Source organism: Eulemur rufifrons, chromosome 7 (assembly GCF_041146395.1).
Source record: "Eulemur rufifrons isolate Redbay chromosome 7, OSU_ERuf_1, whole genome shotgun sequence".
In the NCBI taxonomy this organism is placed as follows: domain Eukaryota; kingdom Metazoa; phylum Chordata; class Mammalia; order Primates; family Lemuridae; genus Eulemur; species Eulemur rufifrons.
In genome coordinates, this window is record NC_090989.1 from 149050279 (window position 1) to 149076270 (window position 25992).

General features: G+C 46.8%; 1 protein-coding gene across 2 annotated transcripts in view; it reads left to right on the forward strand.

Moving 5' to 3' along the window:
- Positions 1–449: 449 nt before the first annotated feature.
- The window catches only part of LTF (lactotransferrin), a 31337-nt gene continuing 5794 nt past the window's right edge, over positions 450–25992 (forward strand). Inside the window, exons 1-14 of one of the 2 annotated variants that reach the window (XM_069473503.1) lie at positions 450–502; positions 5426–5589; positions 7754–7862; positions 8199–8381; positions 8736–8883; positions 9959–10014; positions 14350–14528; positions 14992–15166; positions 16011–16165; positions 17226–17316; positions 18480–18527; positions 19489–19644; positions 21375–21516; positions 25811–25878. In XM_069473503.1, coding sequence (XP_069329604.1) covers positions 460–502; positions 5426–5589; positions 7754–7862; positions 8199–8381; positions 8736–8883; positions 9959–10014; positions 14350–14528; positions 14992–15166; positions 16011–16165; positions 17226–17316; positions 18480–18527; positions 19489–19644; positions 21375–21516; positions 25811–25878 — 1717 coding nt within the window. In that variant the 5' untranslated portion in view covers positions 450–459. The remainder of the gene's footprint in view (positions 503–5425; positions 5590–7753; positions 7863–8198; positions 8382–8735; positions 8884–9958; positions 10015–14349; positions 14529–14991; positions 15167–16010; positions 16166–17225; positions 17317–18479; positions 18528–19488; positions 19645–21374; positions 21517–25810; positions 25879–25992) is intronic. The other variant, XM_069473504.1, reaches the window with a different exon arrangement.

The following is a 25992-nucleotide window of genomic DNA, read 5'->3' on the forward strand; positions in this document are numbered from 1 at the left end:
GCTGAGCCAAGGTGGAAGTGGACCCACCTGCCCTAGCTGGCTCCTAAGCACTTACACACTTTCAACACTTTCTGCTAAAGAAAACAGCCTCACAGGTCAAGGCGATCCACCAATAAAGACACTGCTGTGTCCTGCCCTCTAGAAGGCACTGAGATCAGAGCAGGGACAAGACTCAGGGGCTGTGACTCCCCACGGGCTTGCAGACTAGAGAAAGAAGGCAGACGCAGGGTAACGCCCAGGTACAGGTCCTCCCTACCCTGCCCCTCACGAGATTTTCGGAGCTGGAGCCTCAAGGAACAAGTAGACCTGGCCGCGGGGCGGGGCGGGGGGAGGGAAGGGGGCGCGTTGGGCAACAGGGCGGGGCATACCCGGTGAGATCACCAAGCGCCGAATAAAGGGGCGCAGGGCGGGCGCAGGTGGCAGAGCCTTCGTTTGCAGAGTCGCCTCAGGACTGCAGACATGAAGCTTGTCTTCCCCGCTCTGCTGTTCCTCGGGGCCCTTGGTGAGTGCTGGTGCCTCGGCGCGCGCCCCGCCCAGCGGGCGTCTCTGGTCCCTGCACCCCGCCTAGTAGGCACCTTGGTCCCTGCGTCCGCAGCCTGCAGCCGGGGAGGCGTGGGGCCGGTCTCGCCAGCCCGCCTGGGGAGGAGCAGGAGCAGAGCTCTTCTAAGCCCAGGGACACTGTCCCATTGTGTCCTGCCTATGGATTGGGCACCCATTGTACCCTTACATGTGTTTTACGTGGAAGGAAAGTGAGGCTCAGAGAGGGTGAGCCCCTTGCTCAAGACACACAGGAGACCCGAGTTCAGATACTGGCTCCTGCAAGGACTGTGTGACCTGGGCAAGATAGAGCCTCTCTGAGACTTAGTTTTTTCATGTTAAAAACGGCCTAAACATGGGTCCGCAGGGTGTGGGAGGAGGTGGGGTGCCTGCTCAGTACCAGGCACAGGTGTATGCACACCTCCCATGGCAGAGGGGTGCAGACCCTCCTGGTGGGACCCTTGTATCAGAGTGTATGAGGGGGAAATGACTGAGTTCCCCTGTGAAATATGCCTTTGAAATAGAAGGGACTGAATAGAAGGGACTAAACAATCGTTAGTTCCATACCTAGGTAACTGAAGTGATTTCTGGGGTGCTCGGAGGGCATTCCCCAGTGGGACATTAGTGCTGTAACCGTGTTGAGTGCGGAGCTTCCTGCGGTGTGGGTGGGAGGAGGGTCTCAGGCAGCAGCGCAAAGGGCTGCCTTGGGCATTAGAAGCCAGGCAGTGGGAGGGGCTGAGTGGAAGCCCAGTGTCACACCTCTGTCTAGGGCATCTGCTCAGGGCTGGGAGCTTCCTGGGAGGGGGCCGGTGGTGGGAGAGCAGTGGTGATCTCACAACCCCAAACCCAGGGAGTATGATCCTATCCCTGTCCCTGCCCCTCTGATCCCCTTCTCCAAGTCCCTTCCCAGGTCTGCTGCACAGGGCTGGGGCCACCTGGGAGGCGCTGGAGAGGTGGAAAGCCTTGCTTTCCTGGAAGTGGTCATGGGCTGTGGTCCAGGAATCTCACTCAGAGTGGCACTGCTTGGACCTTTGGTTGTCTTGGCCCTTACAGAGATCTGCAGTTTAAATCCCACAGTCAATAGGATGGTGGTCTTCACCACAAAGTGCCACTAAAACCCTTGTCCTACCCTGAGGAAAGGGTGGCACTGCCCCATGAGATTCCTGCCCTGCTCCCACGGGTGCCCAGACGGCAGGGGTTGGGCAGGAGCCGTGGGAGCAGGTCGGGGAGTCAGTCGGCTCAGCCCCTGGAGTCATGGTTGGCAGGCACTCGTGAGGCTTCCCATTAGACTGGGCAGTCTGCCTGGGCCCTCCCGCGAGCCGTGGGTGGGTGGGAATTCCTGTCCTGGGCCCTGCCTTTGAGGCCAGGGCACTGCATGTCTGCAGGGAATTAGTGCTTTAGCAAGAGTCCAGCAGGCTTGGGTGGGCAGCATCTGAGTGGTCGATGCTGGGTGCAGGCGCTGGGTTGGGGATTTGGGAGGGGCCAGGCCCAGATCTGCTGTAGGGAACACTTGGTCCTGAGGGGCATACTCAGCTCCAGAGCTGGTAGGGGGGGGCCTAGGCGGGGATTTCTGCATCCAGCATCCAGTGTTTCAGGGGCTGGGGACGGGGATCCTGGAAGGGTGCTCAGTGGTCCTTTAGTCACTCTGGTTCAGCCCCTGCAGGGGAAGAAGCAAGCTCTGCCCCCAAGTTCTCACCCCCACTCACCCCTACTCTGGGCTTGAGGCATGGTCCTCTGTTTTGCTCTCTCTACCTTCACCCCCAACACCCACCCCTTAAGGCCAAGCTGATTTCTGACACCACCTCTGTGTTTCTGCATGCTCTCCCTTGGCATGCATGCTCATCCTTCTCCATTCTTCATGCTGTCCCCACTCCCCACTCAGACCATCCCTTCCCTCGTGCCTTCCTTGGCCACAGCCTCCCTGCCTGTTCCCAGGTTTCAGTCCACTCTGCCTGTCCTGGTCAGAGCCCCAGTCTCCACCCTCTTCCATGAGTCACAGCTTCCCTGCATCCCGAATAAGACCTCTCTGGAGCAGCACTGGAGATGGTCCATGACCTGACCCCAGACCCTTTACCAGCCCCATCGCCACTGCAGCCTGTCTCTCACCTAGCCGAGCTCAATAGGCAGGCTAGCCCAGTGGTAAGAGCAGGGGGGTTTGGTGCCTGACCACTTAGGTTCAAATCCTAGATCCCACACGTGTTAGCTGTGGGAACTTCCATAAGGCACGGAACCAGTGAGAGCTGCAATGCCTTTCCCTAGAGAATGGGGATGTTGGCAGATCTCTCAATGAAGAGCAGCTGGGGGGATTAACGGAGAGATAGCACCTGGCACAGAACATGCTTGTGACATTAGCTGTGCACATGGGCCCATTGTTCTCACCTCCTGGAATGCCCCCGCCCTAATTACTAGCTGAGGACATGGGGACCTCTTTCCTGGTTTAGTGTTTGTTCTCTTTTAGTGCATTCACCATCCTTAGCTTCCTCCTTTTGGCTTTTTGCCTCTCCAGTGAGAGGTGAGATCTGGTCCTGCCTGCTTACACATTCCTCTGCATGACATGTGTATACAGCAGGCATCCAGTGAATGTTCACTGGGTCACAAATGGCTGCATCCGATTGGGTTAATTCTCATTGTGGGACAATTCCCTGAGCTTCCAAGGCCAGGTTACATCCTCTGGGATTTCCCTGGGATGAGGGGGGTGGTGGAGGAGTGTGGCAGCCACGTGCCCTGCACCCCTGCACACTCAGCCTGGGAGCCACAGGCCTCCTGCCCAAAGCCTCCCAGGGCTCCTCACGTGCCGTGGGTGGCGCTCACCGAGGGGATGGCTCAGAAATAGGAAGAGGCAGAGGCTGCACTTTCTACCCCGAAGTACATCCAAGGAGGGAGGAGGCTTTTGCAACCATGTGTTATTTTATTTTATTTTGTTTTTGGTGACAGCTTTACTGAGGCATATTTTCTATGTCACAAACATTCACCCATTTGTGTACGATTCAATGATTTTTTAGTAACCTTCCCGAACGGTGCAATCATCACTATAAAATCACCATAAGTCAATTTTGGAACACTTTCATACCCCAGTAAAGATCTCTTATGTCTGTTTATAGTTAATCCTGATTGTCACCCCAGCATCAGGCAACCACTAATAGACTTTCTTGTCACTATAAATTTGCCTTTTCTGGACATTTCATACAAATGGCATCATACAATATGTGGTCTCTTGTATCTGGCTTCTTTCACTTAGCATAAATGAGGCTCATTCAGGTTGTAGTGCATGCCAGTAGTTCTTTCCTTTCTATTGCTGAATAATATTCCCTTGTGGAGGTACCACATTTTGACCAGTTACTGGACATTTAGGTTGTTTCCAATGTTTTACTATTGTGAATAATGCTGCTATGAATATTCATGCCCAAGTCTTTATGTGGACATAGGTTTTTATTTCTCTTGCATATATGCCTAGAAGTACAATTGCAGGGTCATATGATAACTCCATGTTTAACATTTTGAGAAACTGCCAACCTGTTTCACAAAGTGGCTGCACCGTTTTATATACTCAGCAATGTATGAGGGCTCCCATTTCTCCACATCCCTGCCAACATGTGTTATTGTCTGTTTTACATGTTATAACTATGCCAGTGGGTGTGAAATGATATTTTATTGCATTTGTAAATTGCATTTTTTCTAATGACTAATGATGTTGAACATCTTTTCATGTGCTTATTAGCCACTCATGTATCTTCCTTGGCACAATGTCTGCCCATACGATTTACCCATTAAGTATTTGACTCTTTTTGATGTTATTATATATAGAATTATGTCTTTAATTTTATTTTTAGGTTGTTCCATACTTGTACGCAGAAATATGATTGGGTTTTATATGTTGACCTTGTATCCTGTGACCTGGTTGTACTTGTTTATTAGTTCTAATAGTACCAATAGTAGTGGATTCTTTAGGATTTTCTACATAGAGGATCATGCCATCTGCAAATAAAGGCAGTTTTACTTCTTCCTTTTCAATGTGGGTGTCTTTTATTTCTTTTTCTTCCTTTACTGGCTTGATTAAAACCTCTGGTTTTATGTTGAATAGAAGAGGTGAGAGTGGACACCCTTACATTATTCCTAATCTTAGGGGGAAAACATTCAGTCTTTTACCAGTTTAGTATGATGTTCACTGTAGGTTTTTTTGTAGATGCCTTTTATTGGGCAACCAGGCGAGCAAATGATTCAGCCTCCTCCCTAATTGTGTAGATCCTAGCAACAAAGCCACGCTCAACAGGAGAACCAGTCTTCCTGTGCAGGGTGAATGGTGGTAACTCGGGAACACTGACCCTTTGGTTCCTCCCCACCCCCGCCCCCTGCCACTGACTGCAGCTCCTGGCAGAATCAGGAGTATTTTCTCTTGTTCCCTGGCACCCTCTGGGGAGATGCTTCTAGACACAACAATTTAGACAGACCTAGATCTTGGGCTGAACTTTGCACCGCTGAGCAGCAACTCACTTAGTCTCCTTAGGAGCCAGTTCCCATATCAGCAAAACAAGAGCAATGATCCCCTTCTTGCCTGCCTCCCAGGTTCAAATGGGATTAAGCAGGCAGAAGAATTCCATAAACAGATTTGAGGAATTGTCATCATTTTTTAAGGGGTGGGAATCATGTCAAAATCAAAGGAAGGAAAAGAATCTAGAGGCTCTGTCTCCTCTGATTTATTGGGAATCACAGAGATCCCCTTAGTCCATCAAGACGCCTCTTCAGGTGAATGGCTGGACTTAGCCATGGAATGCAGAGGGAAGGGGGACTGCTGAGAGTGGGGGAGGAGTCTGGAAAACTCCATCACAGGGGGAGGCAGTCACTTTACGGACAGTGGTTGAATCCTCCCTCCTTGGCTTCTCTCTCCCAGGACTATGTCTGGCTGCCCGTCCGGAAAGAGTTCGATGGTGCACCACATCACAAGCCGAGGCAGCAAAATGCTTCAAATTCCAAAGGAATTTGAGAAAAGTGAATGGCCCTCCTATTTCCTGCATAAGGAAGGACGACTCCCGCGGATGTATCCAGGCCATTGCGGTAAGTCAACGCCATGTGTTGGGTGGGACGAAACTGAATGGGAGGGAAAGGAATGGAGTGAGGGAGAAGACGTGCTCTCCCCTGCTGCCTCGGCTTTCCTTCTCAGGCGGGTGGGAGCAGTCCTCTCTCACAGGAAACGGTGCTGCTTTGAGAGCAGCAAGAAACGGGCCTAAGTCCACGTGTGGGGAAACTGGGGCCTCAACATAAATTGTTAATAACAACTATTCAAAAATGAAACCTAGGCAGTCATATTTGACAACTGTGTGACGTGGGCAAAAGTCAAGCTTGCTCTGAAAGGTGAAACCTTCGAAGAATCATGACTTCTAAGCCCTGTGAGGAGTAAGCTCATGCCAGTCACAGACACCACATCACGTAGCAGGGGCAGGACCCGCCTGGGCACCGGGCAGCAGACAGACTTTTGTCCCAGACACTTTCAGAGACAGAGAAAAAGGGATCGTGACTTGTACGTGATTTCTGATTCCTTTTGTTGGTTGAGATATAAGATCTACTGAAATAATTTTTACTCCACAAGTATGTTCTATGTACCTGCCATGCATGTGCCAAGGTTGTGTGTACTTGACTCCAGCACGGAGTGGGTACTTTGTGTAAAAGCTTCCAAGGCAAGCTTGAAGGGCTATTTTGTAAACATGATAGAGTTATTAGGGAAGTACTTAGGGAAAAAATCTAGTCTGATCAATGGTTTGGGCTACTGTTTTACAATGGCTTGGCGCCAGCATCTCCTGCTTGTTTAAAATGCAGATTCCCAGGCCCTGTGCTAACCTACTCATTCTAAATATATAGGAAGGAAGCCACAAAATCTGCCTTTTAAATAAGATCCCCATTTGAAATCAGTACCGCATACTGTTAGCCCAAATAAAGTTGAGATAGATTAAATGGTTACAAACAAAACTAATGTTATCAAAAACTAGGGGACAGGCTAACTAGCAGAACTGTAGAGAGAATAGAAATCTCTCAGCTTTAAGCCATGAGCTAAGTCATGAAACAAACTGACATTTTAAAATATAGAAAACGTAATTCATAGCCAAATAGAAAATATTTAAATAAGAAATTTATAAAGCACCGGAATGAATGAATATGCACCAGCTCTGACAAGTGATTGTTGTCATACTTACACTTTGTAAAGAACTAATTCAAATTGGAAAAAATGTAGAATCATATAAGAAAAATGATGTGAACAGGATATTAGTAAGAGGGAATTCATAATTAATAAAAATACTTGTGAAATGTTCCCCTTAACAATCAGACCCTAGCTATTTGTTAGTTCTCAAATTTTCTACAGTAATAACAGTTAAAATAATAGAATGACAGCCTGTCCTGCTGGTGACTTTATAGTGAAACTGGTCCTCACGGTCAGGGCCATTCTAAATTGGTGCTATGAATCTTCTAGAAGGCAGAACGGCAACAGCAGCCAGGGCCCTAAAGAGAAACGTGCTCCTTGTCTCTAGGGTTCCCCAGGGGCCCATCCCACGGACACAGACACCCGAAGAAAATACGCTAAGGGCAAAGACACCCACGAAAGCAGAGTCTTAACAGCCCAAAGTTAGAAATACCCACCTTGCTGACCATTGGGGGAATTATTTAATACATTATGGAACATCTACATTATAATAAAACACTGTGCAGTCAATGAAATCAGTGAAGGCTCTGCAGAAGTAAGAAACTGTGCAGTTTTAGATGCATAAAGCAGTCCACAAACTATGATCCGGACCACACTGCAAACATAAGAAACACAGGCACGTGGAATGCAATATGCCAAAGTGGAAGAACATGGTTTCTTGTGATAATTTTAAAATCCCTCGATAGATATATTTTCTAGTCAATACAAAAGAACTTAAAAGAAATGAATGTGGAGCAAGAATGGGGGGAAAGCATCTAGAACAAACAACTTGAAATGTAGACGTGACCCGTGACCCGGAAAGCACAGGAAAAAGAGGGCACGGGCCCAGCTCGGGAGTGAAAGGGCTGGGGCTTGTGGCCCCCAAAGAGGGGCCCTTGGCTCCCACCATCTCTCACAGGACATGATGAAAAGCTGACCCTTTTGAAGACCCTTCCAACCACGGAGACTTTCTGACGTCCTGAAATCGCACTTACCTGGGGTTGGGTGAGTTTCCTCCTGAAGCCGGGCTGGCCTCTTTTCTTTCAGGGAAATAAGGCAGACGCTGTGACCCTTGATGGTGGTTTGGTGTTTGAGGCAGGACTGGCACCCTACAAACTGCGCCCTGTGGTGGCGGAAGTCTATGGGACGGAAGCGCGTGAGTTCTGCCTGGGGACCCAGAAGCTGTGGTGGCCTTGGCCTGGGCCCAGGGCTCTGTGGAGTGAGAGTGGATGAACGCGTGGAGGTGGGGGCTTGGTCGCATCCCACATGCAGGCGGTGGAGTCGCTGGGCTCTTTGGGCTGGAGGAAGGTCGTTTCTCCTGATGCCGACCCGTGAGAGGGGGACATGCGTGCTCCCTGGGGAACAGAACAGGCTCCACATTGGGTCAAACTGCAGCACATGGGTTCCCCTTTGACTGGAGGTTTCTCAGGGTGGGTTGTTTTTCTCCCTCTGGTCCAGCTAAGAGCTTTCATTTCTCTCCGGCCCTTTGCAGAGCCACGAACCCACTATTATGCTGTGGCTGTGGTGAAGAAAGGCAGTGGCTTTCAGCTGAACCAACTACGAGGTCGAAAGTCCTGCCACACAGGTCTTGGCAGGACGGCCGGGTGGAATGTCCCCATAGGGACACTTCGTCCATTCTTGGACTGGGCAGGGCCACCTGAGCCCCTTCAGGCAGGTAAGATGGCCAGGGGATAGATCTCAGGAGGGGTCTCTACTCCAGCTGCACGCACAGGCCACACAGATCACATGGGTGAACGTGTGGGATGAATACAAGAGGGGCAGGGGGATGAGGTTAGCCAGCGCGACCCATGTGCCGGCAGGGTCCATTACACCTGCAGCCCTTGGGAGGTGGCAGCTGAGTCTGCCCTCAGCAAAGGTGCGTGTCTCTGAGCTCCCAGCCCCACGACAGAGGCTGTCCTGCAGGGGTGGAGGAGAGGGCTCTCTGCCCTGGGGAGCACATGCTGGGAAGCATCACTGGTGTGACCAGGGCTGGCTCACACTCTGTGGTCCATTTCTCTGTGTTCAACAGCTGTGGCCAGGTTCTTCTCAGCCAGCTGTGTTCCTGGTGCAGACGGAGGACAGTTCCCCAACCTGTGTCGCCTATGTACAGGGACAGGGGAAAATAAATGTGCCTTCTCCTCCCAGGAACCTTACTTTGGCTACTCTGGTGCCTTCAAGTGAGTGATACTGTTGTCTTCCCAGTGGCCACCTTAGCTGTGGTCCCTTCTGTCTCCCCAGAGAACCCTGAATCTGATTTTGCTCCTCTGTTGTCCTGGGCTCCTCCTGCTAATTTCTGCCTCCTCCCTAACCAAGTGGGACAGAAGGAATCTTGTCATGAGACGTCCAGTCCTGGCTCCCAGTGGGGCAGGTCAGCCACAGTGTCCAGGCTGATGTCATTCTGCCCCATCTGGGCTTCTCCCCAGAGCTCAAGGACGGTGAGCCCTGGCTGACCCTGGTCTCTGCCCCCTGCGGAGGATGCGCTCCCCTTTTCCTGTTCCACCTGCTGGGGCTCAGGCGTTTTTGCAGAAGGAGGCCTCCCTGCTTCCCCACTAGCCAGGGCACGTTTACCCACTCAGTTCTGAGAGGAAGAGCCACATGGCCAGGGATACCAAGCTTTACGCCCTTGGGTAGAGGCTTCAAAACTCTCTTTTAATAGTGAGTACATGTGGTGTTTGTTTTTCCATTCTTGAGATACTTTATCTTAGGAGGATGGTCTCCAGTTCCATCCAGATTGTTGCAAAAGGTGTTAATTCATCTTAACAGAGACAAGTAAAACTCAGTGAAATCAACCAGGGGAAGGAGGGGGAAGGGGAGGGGCAAAAACCTACCTAACAGGTACAGTGAACACTATTTGGGTGACAGACACACCTACAGCCCAGACTCAAGCATTACAAAAGCGATCCATGTAACCTCAAACATTTATACCCCCTTAATATTTTGAAATTAAAGAAAAAAAACCAAACCTCTCTTTTACACAGAAAAAAAAGTTTTTCTCCCTTGGCCCTCAGAGCAGAAGGTGGGGGCCTCTGGCCGGCACCTGAGCCCTTCTTCAGAACCTACCTGGAGGGGTCCTGCCGCCTTCCCAGCCAAGAGGCCCCAGAGCCTCAGAGCCCTGCCCTGGGGGCAGACACTTGCGGGGGTGGGAGGGGGGCGAGTGCCAGGGCCCCCACAGGAGTGCCAGGGCCGCTGTTCCAAGGGAAGGGGGCGGGGAGGGGCTGCCTGCGCTCACCCTCTGCTGCTTTCTCATTTCAGGTGTCTGAAAGACGGGGCTGGAGATGTGGCTTTTATCAGGGAGAGCACCGTGTTTGGTAAGAGCCGGGGGAGGAGCCATGGGAATGCCCCTTTTATCTCAGTTCATCCGGACTCTGACTGTTGAGCTAATTAGGGTCCTCCGTTCCCAGCACACTGTCATCCAGATTCCCTGCAGGGCGCAGCTCTTATTTTATATTCTCTTACATTTTAAATAAGTTTCCTTTAAATTTCCCATGCTCACTGCCTTTCCCTGTGCCCTGATAGCCACCCACACCCAGGCGCTCCATAGCGTGTCTTCTGAGATGTGTGTGGTCAGCAGAATGGGTAGCGCTGGTCTGTGTTTCTGGGGTCTAACTTCACAGACGTTTTACTGAGCATTCAGAACCAGGCTGCTCCTAAGGTTTTCCACTGAACACTTTGTTTTAGAGACTTATCGGTATTGTTGTGTTCACGTCTAGTTTGTGGTCCTAACAGCTGAGGAATGTTTCATGGAATGCGCCTACCACATGTGACTTCTCTGTCACTGTAGTGAGGGACAGCCAGGTTGTGCTTTCCCTCCTTCAACCACGCATAGCTACATGACCGATACTCTCGCCTGTGTTCCTTTACTGTCCTTCTGGACGATGTCCCTCAGGGACTTACACGAAAGCACAACTGATGGGTGTGTGTAGGCTGAACACATTGCATGCAGGATCAGTGGAGACAAGCCCACCATATTCCATGCAAGACCACTAGACACAGGCTACCATATTCCACCCAGGACCCCCAGAGACAGGCCCCACCACATTCGACCAAGGATGACCAGGGACAGCCCCACCAAATGCACCCAGGACCACTGAGATAGGCCCACCACATCCACCTGGGACCACCGGAAAGAGGCCCCCACGTCACCCAAGACTATTAGGCCATTGTCTGGAATGACAGTCTGCAGGTTCTCATTTTCCTACAATTTCAGTTTGGAGTGTTTTTGACTTTCATATTTTTTTTGTCCAAATGATGTCTGTAATGCAACAGATATTTCATTGTTGGTTTATTTTTTATTTCTCTGACATCTAGTGAGTTAGATCATCTCAATATATTTGCTAGTAACTTAGGCTTCCTTTCTTATTTTGTAACATTTGACTATTTTTGTTAGGTGTCATGCCTTGTTTCTGTATGATTTTGATTCAAGGACAGGTGTTCCTTCTATCTAGGTATCAAACTGTTGTGTGTTTTAAAATTTAGTAAGATCTTTTCTTAGTCAAAAATCTGACAATATCACCCTCTGTTGATAAGAAATCTTTAATATTGATAGGGTCAAGTCTATCCATTTTGCCCTGTTGGTTTGAGTTTTGGAGTCTTTTAAAGATGCCCTTCCTCACACCAAAATCATAATGATTTCCTACAACAAGGTTTGAAGACCCTCTCCTCCTTGCACATTTATCTGTATGTACTCTACCTAGGAAATCAGGTATGGGTTTGGCTTTAGCATTTTGACCCCATTGCAGTGAGGCAATTTTCCCTACGAAGACAGCTATAAAAAAATCCATTTTTCTAGTGATACATGAAGCCAATTCTACACCAACTTGGTATATATCCAAGTGGATCAGTTTCTGAGCTATTTTGTTTCATTGGCATATTTGTATTTTTCTGCTTTTATTACCCTGGCTTACAGTGGGTCTTACTATCTGGTAGAGAGAGAGAGACAGAGCGAGAGAGAGAGAGAGAGAAAGAGAGAGAGAGAAAGAGACCCTGTTCTTCTCACTTTGCTATTTTCAAATATTCTTAGTGAAAATTTTACAATTATTTTGTTGACTTTCTAAAAAAAAAATCATAGTATAATTTTGATTGGAATTGTGTTGAATTTAAATTGACCCACAAAAAATTGACATATTTATAATATTGAGTTGTCTGATTCAAAACTCCCTATTTGATCACACCTTTTTATAGCCTTTGATAGAACTTAACACTTTTTTTCTTTATGGGTCTCATGCATCTTTGTGTGAGGCTAACTAATGGCTACTAATGGTTTTAGTTGCTATTGTAACATCTTACATTCTGTATTGTTTTCTGTTTGGCTGTTGCTTATGATGATAACACTTGATTTTTGTAGATTGACTTGCAACTCGTTACCCTTTTGAACACTCTTGTTAGTTTTAGTAATTTCTGTTGGTTTTGTTAGCTTTTCTCTATAGATGATTATATCATCTTTTTGTCTTTTTCCTTCCAGTGTTTATATGTCTTATTTCTTTTGTAAATTGTGTAATGCAGATATCTAGTCTTGTGTTGGTAATGTGATAGTGGGCATCTTTGCCTTGTTTCTGAGTTTGCAGTGAATGTCTAAATATTTATTATTTAATATGATTTTGGTGTAGATATTATGACTAAGGACACTTATCAAGTTCTGTAACTTTACCAATACTATTTTTCCAAAACTAAAAAAAATCACAAATAGACGTTGAGCACATAAATCATTTTTCTGCACCTATTAGGATTAAGATAATCTCATGATTTTCTCCTTTAATCCATTAATGTGGTGGATTAATTTAGCTTTTTTTTTTTGTACTTATAATGATTTATTTATTTGCATATGAGTTTTTTCACTACAATATTTATTTTTCCAAGCCATTTTGCTGCTCTAGAGGCAATTTCGCATGCCATTTCTTTTGGACTGCCAAACTTTATCAGAAAAACACATGAAACATGCTAAAATAGAATCTTATGCACTTAGATGCATACAATATGCACTTTCACATACAGGCACATTCACTCTGTCAAGTATTAAAGCCAGTTTGTGCTACAAAACTCATGAACACTGATGATTTCTATTTTATACAATTCCCAAATACTACCCATCCATCCATCCATCCATCCATTCATCTGGTACAACAACAAAAATTGAATTATAGGTCTACTCAGACAAGAATTGAGCACTACAAAATTGAGCACTACAGCTACAATTTATGCATCTTACAATTAGAGCAATTTTTCACAAAATAACTTTTGGATCCATATGTTTATTTCTTTTCTTCTGTGCTACCCACATAATTCCAGACACTAGAGCTGCAGATTACATTTGTATGGCATTTTTTGTTTGACTCTTTATCATGATGCTGGGCAAGTCAGTACAATCAAGGGTAATTCCTAAAATGTAGATGGCCGGCCATACTCTGCCAAGTCCTAGAAATACATTCCACCAAACCAAAAGTAAAAGATTCCCCTACGTAATGTTTCCTCAATTGGACTAAAAGGTGCCCATGCTTTGTCCAATATCAGCCAGAATGGCAGGAAACATGACAGATGGCAATGTAAACCAGTAAGAGGTGGTAGTTTTTAGCAATTGCATTTAAAAATCTTACTTTGGCAAATTTTACAAAAATATAGGACTGTATTAATTAACAAATATCCAGAACCTTTTCCTGGGCTTTGGAAGAACCCAATGAAAGTGAAAGCCCCAAAGTTTGACGTTTCTTAGCTTCTCTGTAGCATGGCAAAAAGTTTGCTAATTACTACTTGGAATTCGTAATGAAGATACTACCAGAATAAAATCTTAAGAGCTTTCACACTTATCTTCAAGCAGTGGACAGAAACTTAGAGAGTCAAAATATAGATTGGTTTCACTGATCCATGGAAAGCAGAGCATAATTTAGCTTTTTTGACATTCAGCCATTCTCTTGTGAAATGAATAAATCGATAAGCTTTAATCCTGATCAGTTTTTTTTAAATACTCTGTTAGATCAAGTTAGCTAATATGTTATTTTTAATTTTTGTATTTAAGTAAAATAGGCCCTGAATTCTTCCCTCCTATACTGCTTTCTCTGCTTTTGACATCAAGGTGGTACTAATCTCATAAAGTGACTTGGGCAGGTTTCTGTCACTTTACACTTTCTGAAGCAATTTGTATATAATATAAATAAATAGTTCCAAATTTGACTCAACTCACTCATAAAAACATTCTTTTCCCTTCCTTTGATATACCCGGTGTTGGAAGGTGACTCAACTGTATTTCCTGCCTTACCATTTTTGTCATTTTTAATCTTTCCAGAGATGTGGGTAAGGCAGCAACTTTTGGAGGCCCTGGACTTGTCTCTACAAAGTGACTCTTTTCTAGAGTTGCCATGGAAACAGAGAGGGTCTGACTGGGACTCTTTGGCTTGCCAAATAGCAGCTGCATCAGAATCCCAGGTGGCCTATGTGATTTTGTCAGAGGATCACCCTGAGGCTTTTGGTGCACTAGCTTTACCTTTCTGAGTGTTCTGGAGCAATTCATTGCCTTTTGACCCTCAGTTTTGTCAAAGGTGTAAGATGTCTCCCCTAGCTCAAAATTCTGTGGGGAGAAGGGGAACTACAGCTCATGGTTACTGCTTGGAGTCAGCCCAGCTGGGCTCCCTTCCACCTCCCCCTTTCCCCAGAGGACCTGCCAGACGAGGCGGAAAGAGACCAGTATGAGCTGCTCTGCCCAGACAATACCCGGAAGCCCGTGGACAAGTTCCAGGAGTGCAACATGGCCCGGGTCCCTTCTCATGCTGTTGTGGCACGAAGTGTGGACAGCAAGGAGGATGCTATCTGGGAGCTTCTCCGCCAGGCACAGGTATCCTCACCCACAGTCCTCCCATCTGCCTAGATTGGGGTTGGGGGCAAGTTTCCTTCCTTCCATCACTTCTGCCGCTGTAGAAGTCCTTCTGTAGCCTTGCTGCAGGAGCACTCACTAAGGCACTGGGCTGCTCGTCCGGGCTGTGCTCTGGGTAGCAGAGGCCACGAAACTCCTTGAGCATCGCTGACTGACAGTACCACATGGCTGGAGCAGAAGCAGAGGGCGGATGATGCAATATTCTCAGCACCCTAAGGTGCTTGGACCCCAGCAACTTTCCCAAGCATGAGCCATAGCTGAGCTTGTGTCTCAGGGGTGGCATGAGTCCTTCTGCTGCAAGATGTTAATCAAAGTTTCTGCTCTCACAATCATCCAAAAGTTCCAGATACTCTTGTTTAACATCGATTTTTTGTTTCCCACCGATTTCCCACCAACACCATTAATTCTGTTTTTTCTCAATTAGGAGAAGTTTGGAAAGAACAAATCACCGGCGTTCCAGCTCTTTGGCTCCCCTCCTGGGAAGAGGGATCTGCTGTTCAAGGACTCTGCAATCGGGTTTTCGAGGATCCCCTCAAACATAGATGCTAGGCTGTACCTCGGCTTCGAGTACTTCACTGCCATCCAGAACCAGAAGGAAAGTGAGTGAGGCCAGGCAGGGTCCTGAGGCCGCCTGGTGTGGGTGGGGCGTGTGCACCAGGCCGCCTAGTTCAGGGTAGTGTGGCCCTGCTCTGCGGCGGTCACTCCTCTGTCTCTTGGCCACTGCAGGGCCTTCATCATGGCAGATTTGATGCAGGTGCAAGTGTTTTCTGTTGACCAAGTCAGGGCAATTGTGAGAGGTGTCTCCAAAAGAATGTCCTGGTCACCTGATCAATGCTTCCTTATGCCTCTGTGTCCATCAGGCTCCCCAGCCCTGACAGAAATCAACTTGCCTCCTTCCTACTAAGTGAGCAATATGAACATCAACTAAGAAAGCCAGGCCCCCTGCTGGGATGAATCCAGAAGCCTGATGGAATACCTCCTTGTGCCCCGGCCCTGAACTTAGCTGGGGCCACCACAGTGGCTCTTCCCCTACTGGGGGGCCTGGGGTGGGCGTCTGGGTGAACCAGGAGGATGCAAGACTTGTCAGGGGGAGGTCAGGGCTGAGCTGAAGTTCCCCTAGGCCATCTTTTGGGGCTGCCACTGATCTCTGTGTCATAGAACTTTTATCTCCAGAGACAGAGACAATAGGCAGGTCCGTACACTAAGGACTGATGGATGATCAGAAGCCAGGGAAGGTCTCCAAAGGAAGGGAAATGAGGAACGGAGGGCGCTTTGGAGGCCTGAGGACGGGGCTGGGAGCAGAGAGGAGGAGAGGACATGGGCCGCACACCACCCGCAGCTCCCGACCGAGGGAGGGTCTAAGCAGGAAGCGGCTCCGGGGAGGTCGCATGACCTGGCCAGGCTCGGGGTGCCCCAGCAACCCGCTGTCATCCCTTCCTGCAGGCGAGGCGGAGGCCAAGGCCCGCCGCGACCGGGTCTTGTGGTGCGCTGTGGGCGACCAGGAACTGAAGAAATGCAGACAGTGGAGCAGCGCGAGCCGCGGCAACGTGACCTGCGCCTCGGCGCCCAGCACCGACGACTGCATCGCCCTGGTCCTGGTAGGGGCCTTTGGCACGGGGGCAGCGGCACGGGTTCCTTGGGAGACCCGGCTCACCGGGTCTGTTTAAGCCAAGTCTGGCGCCGGGGAGGCCACTGCAGCGCTGGGAGGCAGAGGTGCGGAGACGGTGCGTTACGGTAAACCCGCTGTTGAAAAAGCAGTTTGCCGCCGCTTTCCCACTCCTCTGGTTACCAGAACAACTCAAAATTATTGTAGGTAGTTTGGAAAACATGGAAAGATATGTTGTTAAATAATTAAGTAAACCCACCAAACTAAGAAAACCACTTCTGATCTCACACAGAGAGGCACAGGTAAGGTTTTGATAGTTTGCGATTCCAGGATTTCTCTGTGCACCTGCAGTTTTGCATGACACGATACTACGTGGTATCAGTTATGTAGTTTTTAAGCCCTATTCACTAAACAGGGCATTCTCTCACATGAATACTTACTCTTGGAAAACTTAAAAAAAAATTATTTCAGAGTATCTCTTAGGTGGATGTGGCTCAGTTTAGTCATGACCCTATTCCTCCTTGTCCCCTTACTTTGCTATTATCAATAACCCTGTGATGTCCGTTTTTGAATAGAAGTCTTTGTCCACATCTCTAATTATTTCTAATGTAGTTGTAAAAAAATTATTACTGGGCCGAAGAGGGAATTCTGCAGTCTTTCCGAGTCCGTGTTCCTGTGTTGGAGCGAGGGCTCGGTCATTCAAATGGCGAGCCAGTTCTCCTTTGTTGGACAACTTCTGGGTGGCACTTTGAGTGTAGTACCAGTGAGCTCAGATTAGACAAGGCCAGCTGTTCCCATCTGTGTCTTCAGTTAGTGAGGCTGGCAGGAAGCTGGCCCAAGAGCGCCTGGGACACAGAAAGGATTTTGTTCAGAGGACACAGGGCTAGTGCAACCTGTGCCTGGTCTTTCCAGTTGAATCGACAGCACAAAAGGCAGGTGGGGCTGGTTTCACTGGGATGCCTGACATAAAGCCATTCTCCCGGAGAGCTGTAAAGACAGGCAGGACAGGAAGCAGCCCCACTGTGGTGCTGAGATCTGCTCTGTCTTTGCAGAAAGGAGAAGCTGATGCCATGAGTTTGGATGGAGGATATATCTACACTGCGGGCAAATGCGGTTTGGTGCCTGTCCTGGCGGAGAACTCCCGTAAGTGGAGTTAGTGTCCTGTCTGGTTTATCCCCTCTGGACCATGGGGGTGGGGGCAGTAACCCCACTCAGTGGATCCAGGTGAAGACAGTAAGATGGGTGGACACATTCACACGGGAGAATCAGGAGAAAGAATAAATGCAGGGGGCCGTGTTACCCATAGAGCCTATTGTGTTGAAAACTGACAAAGCACAGATTGGTTTCATTTTCTTAATTTTAAAAAAGATTTTAGTGAAGTATAACATACACGCAGGAAAGTGCGCTTCAGCAACTGTACACCTCATGCGCTTGTGGAGATGATGAAGACAGCAAATTTCGGAAGTTCCCTGTGTCCTCCTGTCATTCTTGCAAGGCAGCCACTCTCCTGACTTCTAAGGGCACAGATCATTCCTGCCTATTTTTGAACTTTACATTAAAGGAATTACAAAGCACTTGCTTTTTTTTTTTTTTTTTTTTTTTTTTTTTTTTTTGAGACAGAGTCTCACTTTGTTGCCCAGGCTAGAGTGAGTGCCGTGGCGTCAGCCTAGCTCACAGCAACCTCAAACTCCTGAGCTCAAGCGATCCTCCTGTCTCAGCCTCCCGAGTAGCTGGGACTACAGGCATGCACCACCATGCCCGGCTAATTTTTTCTATATATATTTTTAGCTGTCCATATAATTTCTTTCTATTTTTAGTAGAGATGGGGTCTCGCTCTTGCTCAGGCTGGTCTCGAACTCCTGAGCTCAAACGATCCGCCCACCTCGGCCTCCCAGAGAGCTAGGATTACAGGCGTGAGCCACCGCGCCCGGCCAGCACTTGCTTTTTATGTCTGGTTTCTCTTGCTCAGCTTCACGCTAGTGGTATCCATCCATCTAGATGTGCAGTTGTAGACCGTTCAATTTTGTTGCTGTATAGCATTCTATGGTGTGAGTCTACCACAGTTATGTAGCCATTCAACTGTGCATGGCCATTTGGGTCATTTTCAGTTGGTGGCTGTTGTGAACAGTGCTGCTGTTGAATACCCGTGTCCATGTTTTTTGGTGAACACTTATATACATTTCTGCTGCACGGAACTCAGGGAACAGTCCCTTTGGATTTGATTCTCCATTGTTGAGATTTAAAAGTTTGTTTCTTCTCAGTACATCTGAGTGTTTAATGATGTCTTGCTTGCTTTATTCTTTCAGAACCCCAAGAAAGCAGCAACCTTGCTTGTGTGGATAGACCAGTGGAAGGTGAGTTGGCATTAGTCACTTTCAGGGATGAGGCTAAGTTCTTGTTGCTGGAGGAGGAGGTGGCAGGAACTTTTAAAAACTTACAGAAAAAACTGCAGCCACAGAAGCCATAGGTACTTTTAAAGATGCAAATAATTCATAGTAGAAGAATAATTATAATTCATGTTTATATTGACCTTCATGCTTGGCAGAGAACATTCATGTGGTTCCTCATTGTGTCCTGGTCACATGGAAGGAGGGGTGCTTCCCATTTTATATGTATGAAGAAACAGTGGCCTGGAGAGTCCCCAAGTGCCCAGGATCTCACACACAGCCTTAGTTAATACTATGGCAGAGCCTGGCCTTGAACCAGGGTCTCTTGTGCCAAATCCACCTGTCCACTAGAGCTGGTGCTCACACAGCTTTGGAAGGGACTTGGCACTTGCCCTCAGTGGGCATCTGTCAGGTGCACTCTATCAGGAGGAGGATGGCCACCATGTTAACGCTGTCACAGTGCAGGGCTGGTTCACACTCAGCTCAGGCCGGTCCTTGCAGATACCCTCTCCTGCATCCACACAGCAGTTAATCTTTCCTGATGCATATTGTAGTTGGAGACTTGTGCAATTTTGGGGTCAGTCTTGTTGTTCAGGTGTTTGTTGCTTTAGTAGCCCACATCGAAAAGTGAATTGCTGGTTTGTAACTGGGGGACATTGTATGGCTAGTGGAGGACAGTCTCCTGCAATCACTTAAAGAATCAGCTTTTCTTACTATTTTATTTCATAGTTCAGATCAGTCTCACCTTAATGTAGGGAAGCAGCTTATGCTTTTTTGGTCTCCCTAACATTGGCCAGCTACTTGGGGGAATTGTTGCCTAGAGATGCTTCTTGATCTATTGTGGCCGAGTTGCAGATAGCTGTACTAGAATCCATATGCCAGGTCTCCGGGAGGTTGAGACTTTCTCTTCTGTCATCTGTTGTGCAAGGATATCTTGCTGTGGCAGCGGTTAGGAAATCAAATGCTGGCATCACCTGGAACTCTCTGAAAGGCAAGAAGTCCTGCCACACAGCGGTGGACAGGACTGCAGGCTGGAACATCCCCATAGGCCTGCTCTTCAGCCAGACAGACTCCTGCAAATTTGGTAAGGGGTCCTGAGGGTGTCATGGGTGGGCCATCCTGGAGGGCTAGGCACATTGTGCTGTGGAACCTTAAGGAAGGGAGGGGAACAGGGGATTTGCAGGCTGATTATGGCTCACAGGTCTCTTTTGGCATAAGCAAGTTCTCCCTGTGGCTGCCTCCTGCAGTCTTGGATGCACTGGGAGGTTCTCTGCACGACACTTTCCATGTTCCATCCACCCTACCCCAGGATAAAAGATTCGAATGTTTGCCTGTTTCTCTGCACCCTAGGAATGGATGCAGGTTCCAAGAAGTACATTTTTTTTTTTTTTAAACCTCACAGAGCTCCAGATCTAAATTCATCATAGCCCTGGCTTCTCAACTTGGGGAAAGGCACCTGCCTGCCTCATGAAAGGTGACTTCTGTTACTGAACAGAAGTGACTGCTTATTCCATATTGCAAAAGAACCTGAGCAAGACCTCCGGGGTCTGGCTCATCCTGCTTCTGGGCCTTCTCTTTCTACCACACTCCAGCCTCACCTTGGTCAGCATGAGCCCTGTCCTCCCCGCCTGCTGTGGGCCCGGTGACGTGGAAGTGGGTGGCGTGTTTTCACTGTGGCTCCCCTCTTGTGCAGGCAGCTCCTGGAGCAGGGGCCCCGCTGCGTTGTGAATGGGTTTTGGTGCTGGCTGGGCAGGTTCCACGTGGTTCTGCTCCTCACCGCTGCTCTCGCCAGCCCCACGGCAGCCTCCACGCCGTAGGGAAGCTGTCAGGATGTGGTGGGAGCCCCCAGCCTTTCCTGAGGCACGTAGTGTGGCTCTTCCAGCGGCAGAGGCTGCAGGAGCCTGAGGACGGGTGGCACTTGCTCCATGGGGCAAGGGCAAGCCTTTCTTGTCACCTTTATTTCCTCTTTCTTGGGTTAAATATCACAATAAGTTAATTCAGATTAGGTTCAATTGCAAGGAAGAAAAAACCCCTGAAATTACAGAGGTTTAAAGAAGACAAAAGTTAGTTTCTCCATCATGTAAGTGAAGTCCAGAGGTGGGTTGTCCAGAGCTAGTATAATGAGATCTTGGTGTCAGGGACCAGGGCTTCAAACATCTGGCTATTCTGCCATTTGTGGCTTCCATGCTCAAGGTCACTTCATGGCCCACATCACAGCTGGAGGTCCACTCCCTGCTTCTGCATTCCACATGCAGGACCAGGATGAAGAACGGGAATGAGAAGGGCAAAAAGCATGTGCCAACTGTCCATTAAGGGTGTTCCCAAGAAGCTGACATCCAACACTCCTACTCATATTTCACTGGCCAGTACCTTGCCACATGGCTATACCAGCCCCAGGGCACCTGATGAGTCCAGTCTTTATACCAAAGGGCCAGGTGCCCAGGGAAAAAGTAGGGTTTCCATTCCTGAGCAAAAGAGAAGGCAGATCCTGGAGTAGGCAGCTAACTAGCAGCTCTGCAGCTAATGGCCATACTGTCACCAGAGGAGTCCCCAGCTCAAGGCAGTGATGATGGGACCCTCTGTGCAGCTCTTGTTCCCAGCCTCAGTCGGGTTTTCTGTCAATGCCTACAGTCTGCAGCTCTTCTGATTTCTGGTGGGTCCTGTGTTGGTGGTAGACTGTCACTCTGTGATAGCATGTTCTATGTGTCCTGGGCAATACAATGAACTGAAAACAAGCTGCATCACCTGTTAGGTAAAAGCCATTTACATTGACTCAGGTCGGAAGAGCTGACTTCCCATGTTCCTTCTGCCCAGACGAATTCTTCAGTGAAAGCTGTGCCCCTGGGTCTGCCCCGGGATCCAGTCTCTGTGCTCTGTGTGTTGGCAACGACAGGGGAGAGGACAAGTGTGTGCCCAACAGCAACGAGAGGTACTACGGCTACACCGGGGCCTTCAGGTGAGTCTGTGACTGAGCTCCATCAGGACAGGGCCTCGTCCCTCATCCTCCCGCATGTGGGAACTGTAGTTCTAAGGGGTCAGATGTGGCCTGGCACAGCAGAGCCGGGGGCACCCTGTGAGTTTGCTGCTGGGCAGCACCAGTGAGGCCTCCCCCACCACACCAGAGAGTGGAGGCTGGCACTGGGGCTGTCTGACCTCAGTTCTGCTGTGCTCCTCCCCGCGGCTTTGAGCCAAGTCAGCCGCAGTGGGCCTCCCTATCTTCATTCCCAAATGGCTAGAGTATGTGGTGTCCTACCTGCTTTCTGCAATTCAGTTTTACCGGGAAGAATTCTTTTTCCCATAGCCACCGCTCTCTCCCCGCCCGTAGATCCCCATCATGTCTTATATTTTTCGCTTTTCTCTTTGACTTTGACCTTAGAAGTGGCAAAAAGAAAGCACAATAATGAATAGTGGTGTTATTCTCCAGTAGTGAAGTGAAAAATAAACCAAAAATAAATTTTTAGAGTTCACTTAGTGACTATAACCACTTAGTGATTCATAAAAACTATCCACACCCCACATTTTACAGTTTCATTCTTTTGGGCACTGCTTCTCAGTGGTACTATTTAGGCCTTTTTCTCCATTCACCAAGAGTATATTTCATCACTAGATGGCGTCATGTATCTGACAAACTATATGGCCTTTGAATTTTGAAATATAAATTCAGTAGCCTTATGCTCCTGACTTTATGATGGAATGATATAAAAGTAGCTTTGGCTATACTCGTAGTGACTTGTAAAAATTCCCCAAAAAACAAAAACAAAAAATTTTGTGAATGTACAAAAATATCTTTAAGGGACTAAGGATTTGCGAATGGACAAGTTGTGATGTGATTCCATTGAAAAATGTTCAATAGACTCATCTGGTAAGAATCCAGAGGAATCATGTGGTCCTCTTTTTTTCCAGACCTGCAGAAAGGTATTATTTCACTGAAAACAGCTACATTTTAGTATTCTTATTTATGCTAAACATTATACTTTGTCTGTTGTTCAAATTATATCTAGAATCTAGATTGGGGAAATTTATAGCAAAATAATTGAAAGCTGAAACCCAAAGTCTTATTCACCCCTGTATTTCTAACTAACATCCTTATACCTCTGGTTTTTAATTTTTAACTTTCAGCTATTTTTTGCTAACTTTCAACTATGGAAGAAGATTCAGCCCCTCACACTGTTCCCTGTGCTGCTTCCACCCCACATCAGCTCTCTTTAGCACCCGACAAGATTATGTCATATTCAGTGCTTACCTTTATTAGGATTATGTAAGCATTATTCTCATACGAAACATGTGGTATAATAGGATATTTCCCGTATTGCACAAACTTTTTGTTTACTCTGGAGTTCATAGATTTCTTTTTTTTTTTACTTCTTATTTTTTGTGCTTTTTTTCCTTTAACACTAAGTCATCTCAAAACTCTCTCCCAGTAGTGTGAATCTCCTAACTACATGTATACACACCCCCTGGGTACTTTCTCAGTTTCATCATTTACAGGGAAATGTCGCTCCTGAGGCCTCCATCCCTCTGCTCCAGTCTGTGCTGGCTGCCCTCTAGGCCTCCTGCACTTCTGTGGTCTTGTGGGTCCTGCTGACCATCATTCTGGGATTCCTGTGACCTTACTTCATGTCAGGTTGCCTGTTTCCTAGGTCCTACATCTTTAGCTTTCTTGATTTTTTTGGGACAGAACACATCCCCCAGCACCTCCTTGAGAAAGGGTGAATGAGAGTTGCTATTTTTTATGTATATTTACATGTCTGGACACATCTGAACCTTTGAAACGATTTGTAGTTTGGCTAGATAACCAAGTCTAGGTTGGGAAAGATTTTCCCTAGGAATTTTGACAGGATTTCTACATCTGGGAAATGGCAGCATTAAGCTATTTTGATCAACTTGCCCACTAAAAACAAGTGAAAATGCTGGATTAATACACATACACACACATTCACAGTACACATCTTAAAAGCATTAAATAGCCGGGCGCGGTGGCTCACGCCTGTAATCCTAGCACTCTGGGAGGCCGAGGCAAGTGGATTGTTTGAGCTCAGGAGTTCGAGACCAGCCTGAGCAAGAGCGAGACCCCCGTCTCTACTAAAAAATAGAAAGAACTTAGCTGGACAACTAAAAATATATAGAAAAAAATAGCCGGGCATGGTGGTGCATGCCTGTACTCCCAGCTACTCGGGAGGCTGAGGCAGGAGGATCACTTGAGCCCAGGAGTTTGAGGTTGCCGTGAGCTAGGCTGATGCCAGGGCACTCTAGCCTGGGCAACAGAGTGAGACTCTGTCTCAAAAAAAAAAAAATTAAAATTAAAAAGCATTAAATAACTGACAAAATGATAAGGAATTATTTAGACTAAAATCTAAGGGAGAATAGGAATTCAGAGAGCTAACTGGAGCCACTTTGTCCTGGGGACATTTACCTATTCTGACAAATTTGACCCCAAGAGGTTACATATGCTCTTAAGGTAAGAGTGAACTCTTCTAGTAACTTCTGTGCCCACTCCCAGGAGGCTTCAAGTTGCCTGTGTGTTGAGGAAAACAGGGAAGAACACCATTCCTGAGAAATAGAAACCATAGACTAATTCTTGCATGGATTTGTAATTCAAACTCATCTCCCTTAGGTCCGAAAATTCTCAACTCATACATATTTTTTAAAGTGGTCCCAGACTTAATGGTCCCTCCATGAACATGTCTAGAAGATAGTGTCTTCAGATTAGTGTTCAAAGACTACTCAAAAGTATTCTTTCAGTGACAATGAGCAGTACACAGTTAAAAGTAATTATAATAATATTAACAAACACACAGGAGAAAAAAGTTGCCAGAAGCAAAATCCAACAGAAAAAACAAGTCAATATTTTTAAAAAGGACTAAACAGAACTTTTAGAAAGGAAAAAACCTACAGCAATTGAAGTAACTATGCAACTGACCAGTGTAGCAGATTAGACATAGCTAAAAAGTAAATTAGTGAAGTGAAAGATATGTGAAAAAAATTATCCAGAATGTAGCATGGAAAATGTAGAAAATTCAAAAATTTAAAAACATTCATCCATTGTCTTCTAGTTTCTAGATTTGTTGAGAAATCTGATATCATTTTTGCTTCCTGATTCTTCATAAATGACTTTCTTTCTTCTCAAAAACTTTTCGAGCCATTTTTATCTCCAGTGTTCTAAAACTTTATAATAATTTTTTTATGGGACTCTTCTGTTAATTCATTGGATTGGGCACTTGATGGGCTTTTTTCATCTGGAAACTCAAGTTATTCTATTCTGTTAAATTTTATGTTATTATTTCTTTGATAATTTCCATCCTTGTATTTTCTCTGATTTCTCTTTAAACTTTACAGAGCCTTAAAGAACTTTAAAAGCTGACTGTTAGCTCTGTGTCAGTTGCCAAGCTTTTGTGAGTACTGAGCCTCGCTGTAGAGCGATTGGTTTGTGTCATTTCATTGTAGGCATCCAAATATAGGAATCTATAGGTGTTTTTCTTCAGTTGAACAGATTCCCCAGAGAAGAAATCCTGCTGTCTGCTTCTTGGGGGATATAACCCTGACAGCCAGCTTTCTGGAAGCTGACTGGGGAAAAGCAGCTGTGATTTAACTTTCCAGGATTTAGATTTTTCACTCCATTCTGTTTTTAGTGTTGCACCTCTGCCCTCAGCTGTATTTGATTCTCTAATCCACGGTGTTGTTCAGGTTCAATCTCCCCAGGGAACAAACCTTCACTCTTCTGCCAGAGGGAGGGAGGAGCAATCTCCCAGCTGCTTGGGATATTAGGGTACCTAAGCTGCATCGTATATAGGCTCTATTCATTTTTCCTGTTTCCAGCCACTTTTAATAGTACCTAGCACCTCTCATTGCTGAGCCTTTCTGGAATTCTGTGGTACACATCCACTTTCTGCTTAGCATCTCTCACTTCCAATTTAACTTACATCTTTCTTTGCTCTGTTGGGTCAATCACTGCTTATCAATTTGCTGTGTAACTTCCAAACATTGTCGTTATTCTCTCACTCTCTTTTCTGGGTTTATAGCTTTTAAAAAATCTTAATAATATCATCTTATTGGCACTTTAGAAGGAGGGAAGTTCCAGATATGTGTTCAATCTGTCATTTTAAACTATAAGTTCCTGGAAATATTTGTCTTTATATTTTGCATGTTTACTTCCATGTTTCCATTTTTTTGGAATGTAGATTACAAATATTTATGAAAATCCTAATAGTTCCTCTTCTCCAGTGACGTGTTTATTTTCTGGAACATTTTAGGTGCCTGGCTGAGAATGCTGGAGACGTTGCATTTTTGAAAGATGTAACTATCTTGCAGAACACTGATGGTAGGTGGAGATGTTTCCTTTTCTCCTTCAAAGTAGAGTCTTTGGCATCACAACACATCTTAGTATTCATATTTGCAGTTGGGAAGTTGTTATAACATTTTCTGGACTTTTGAT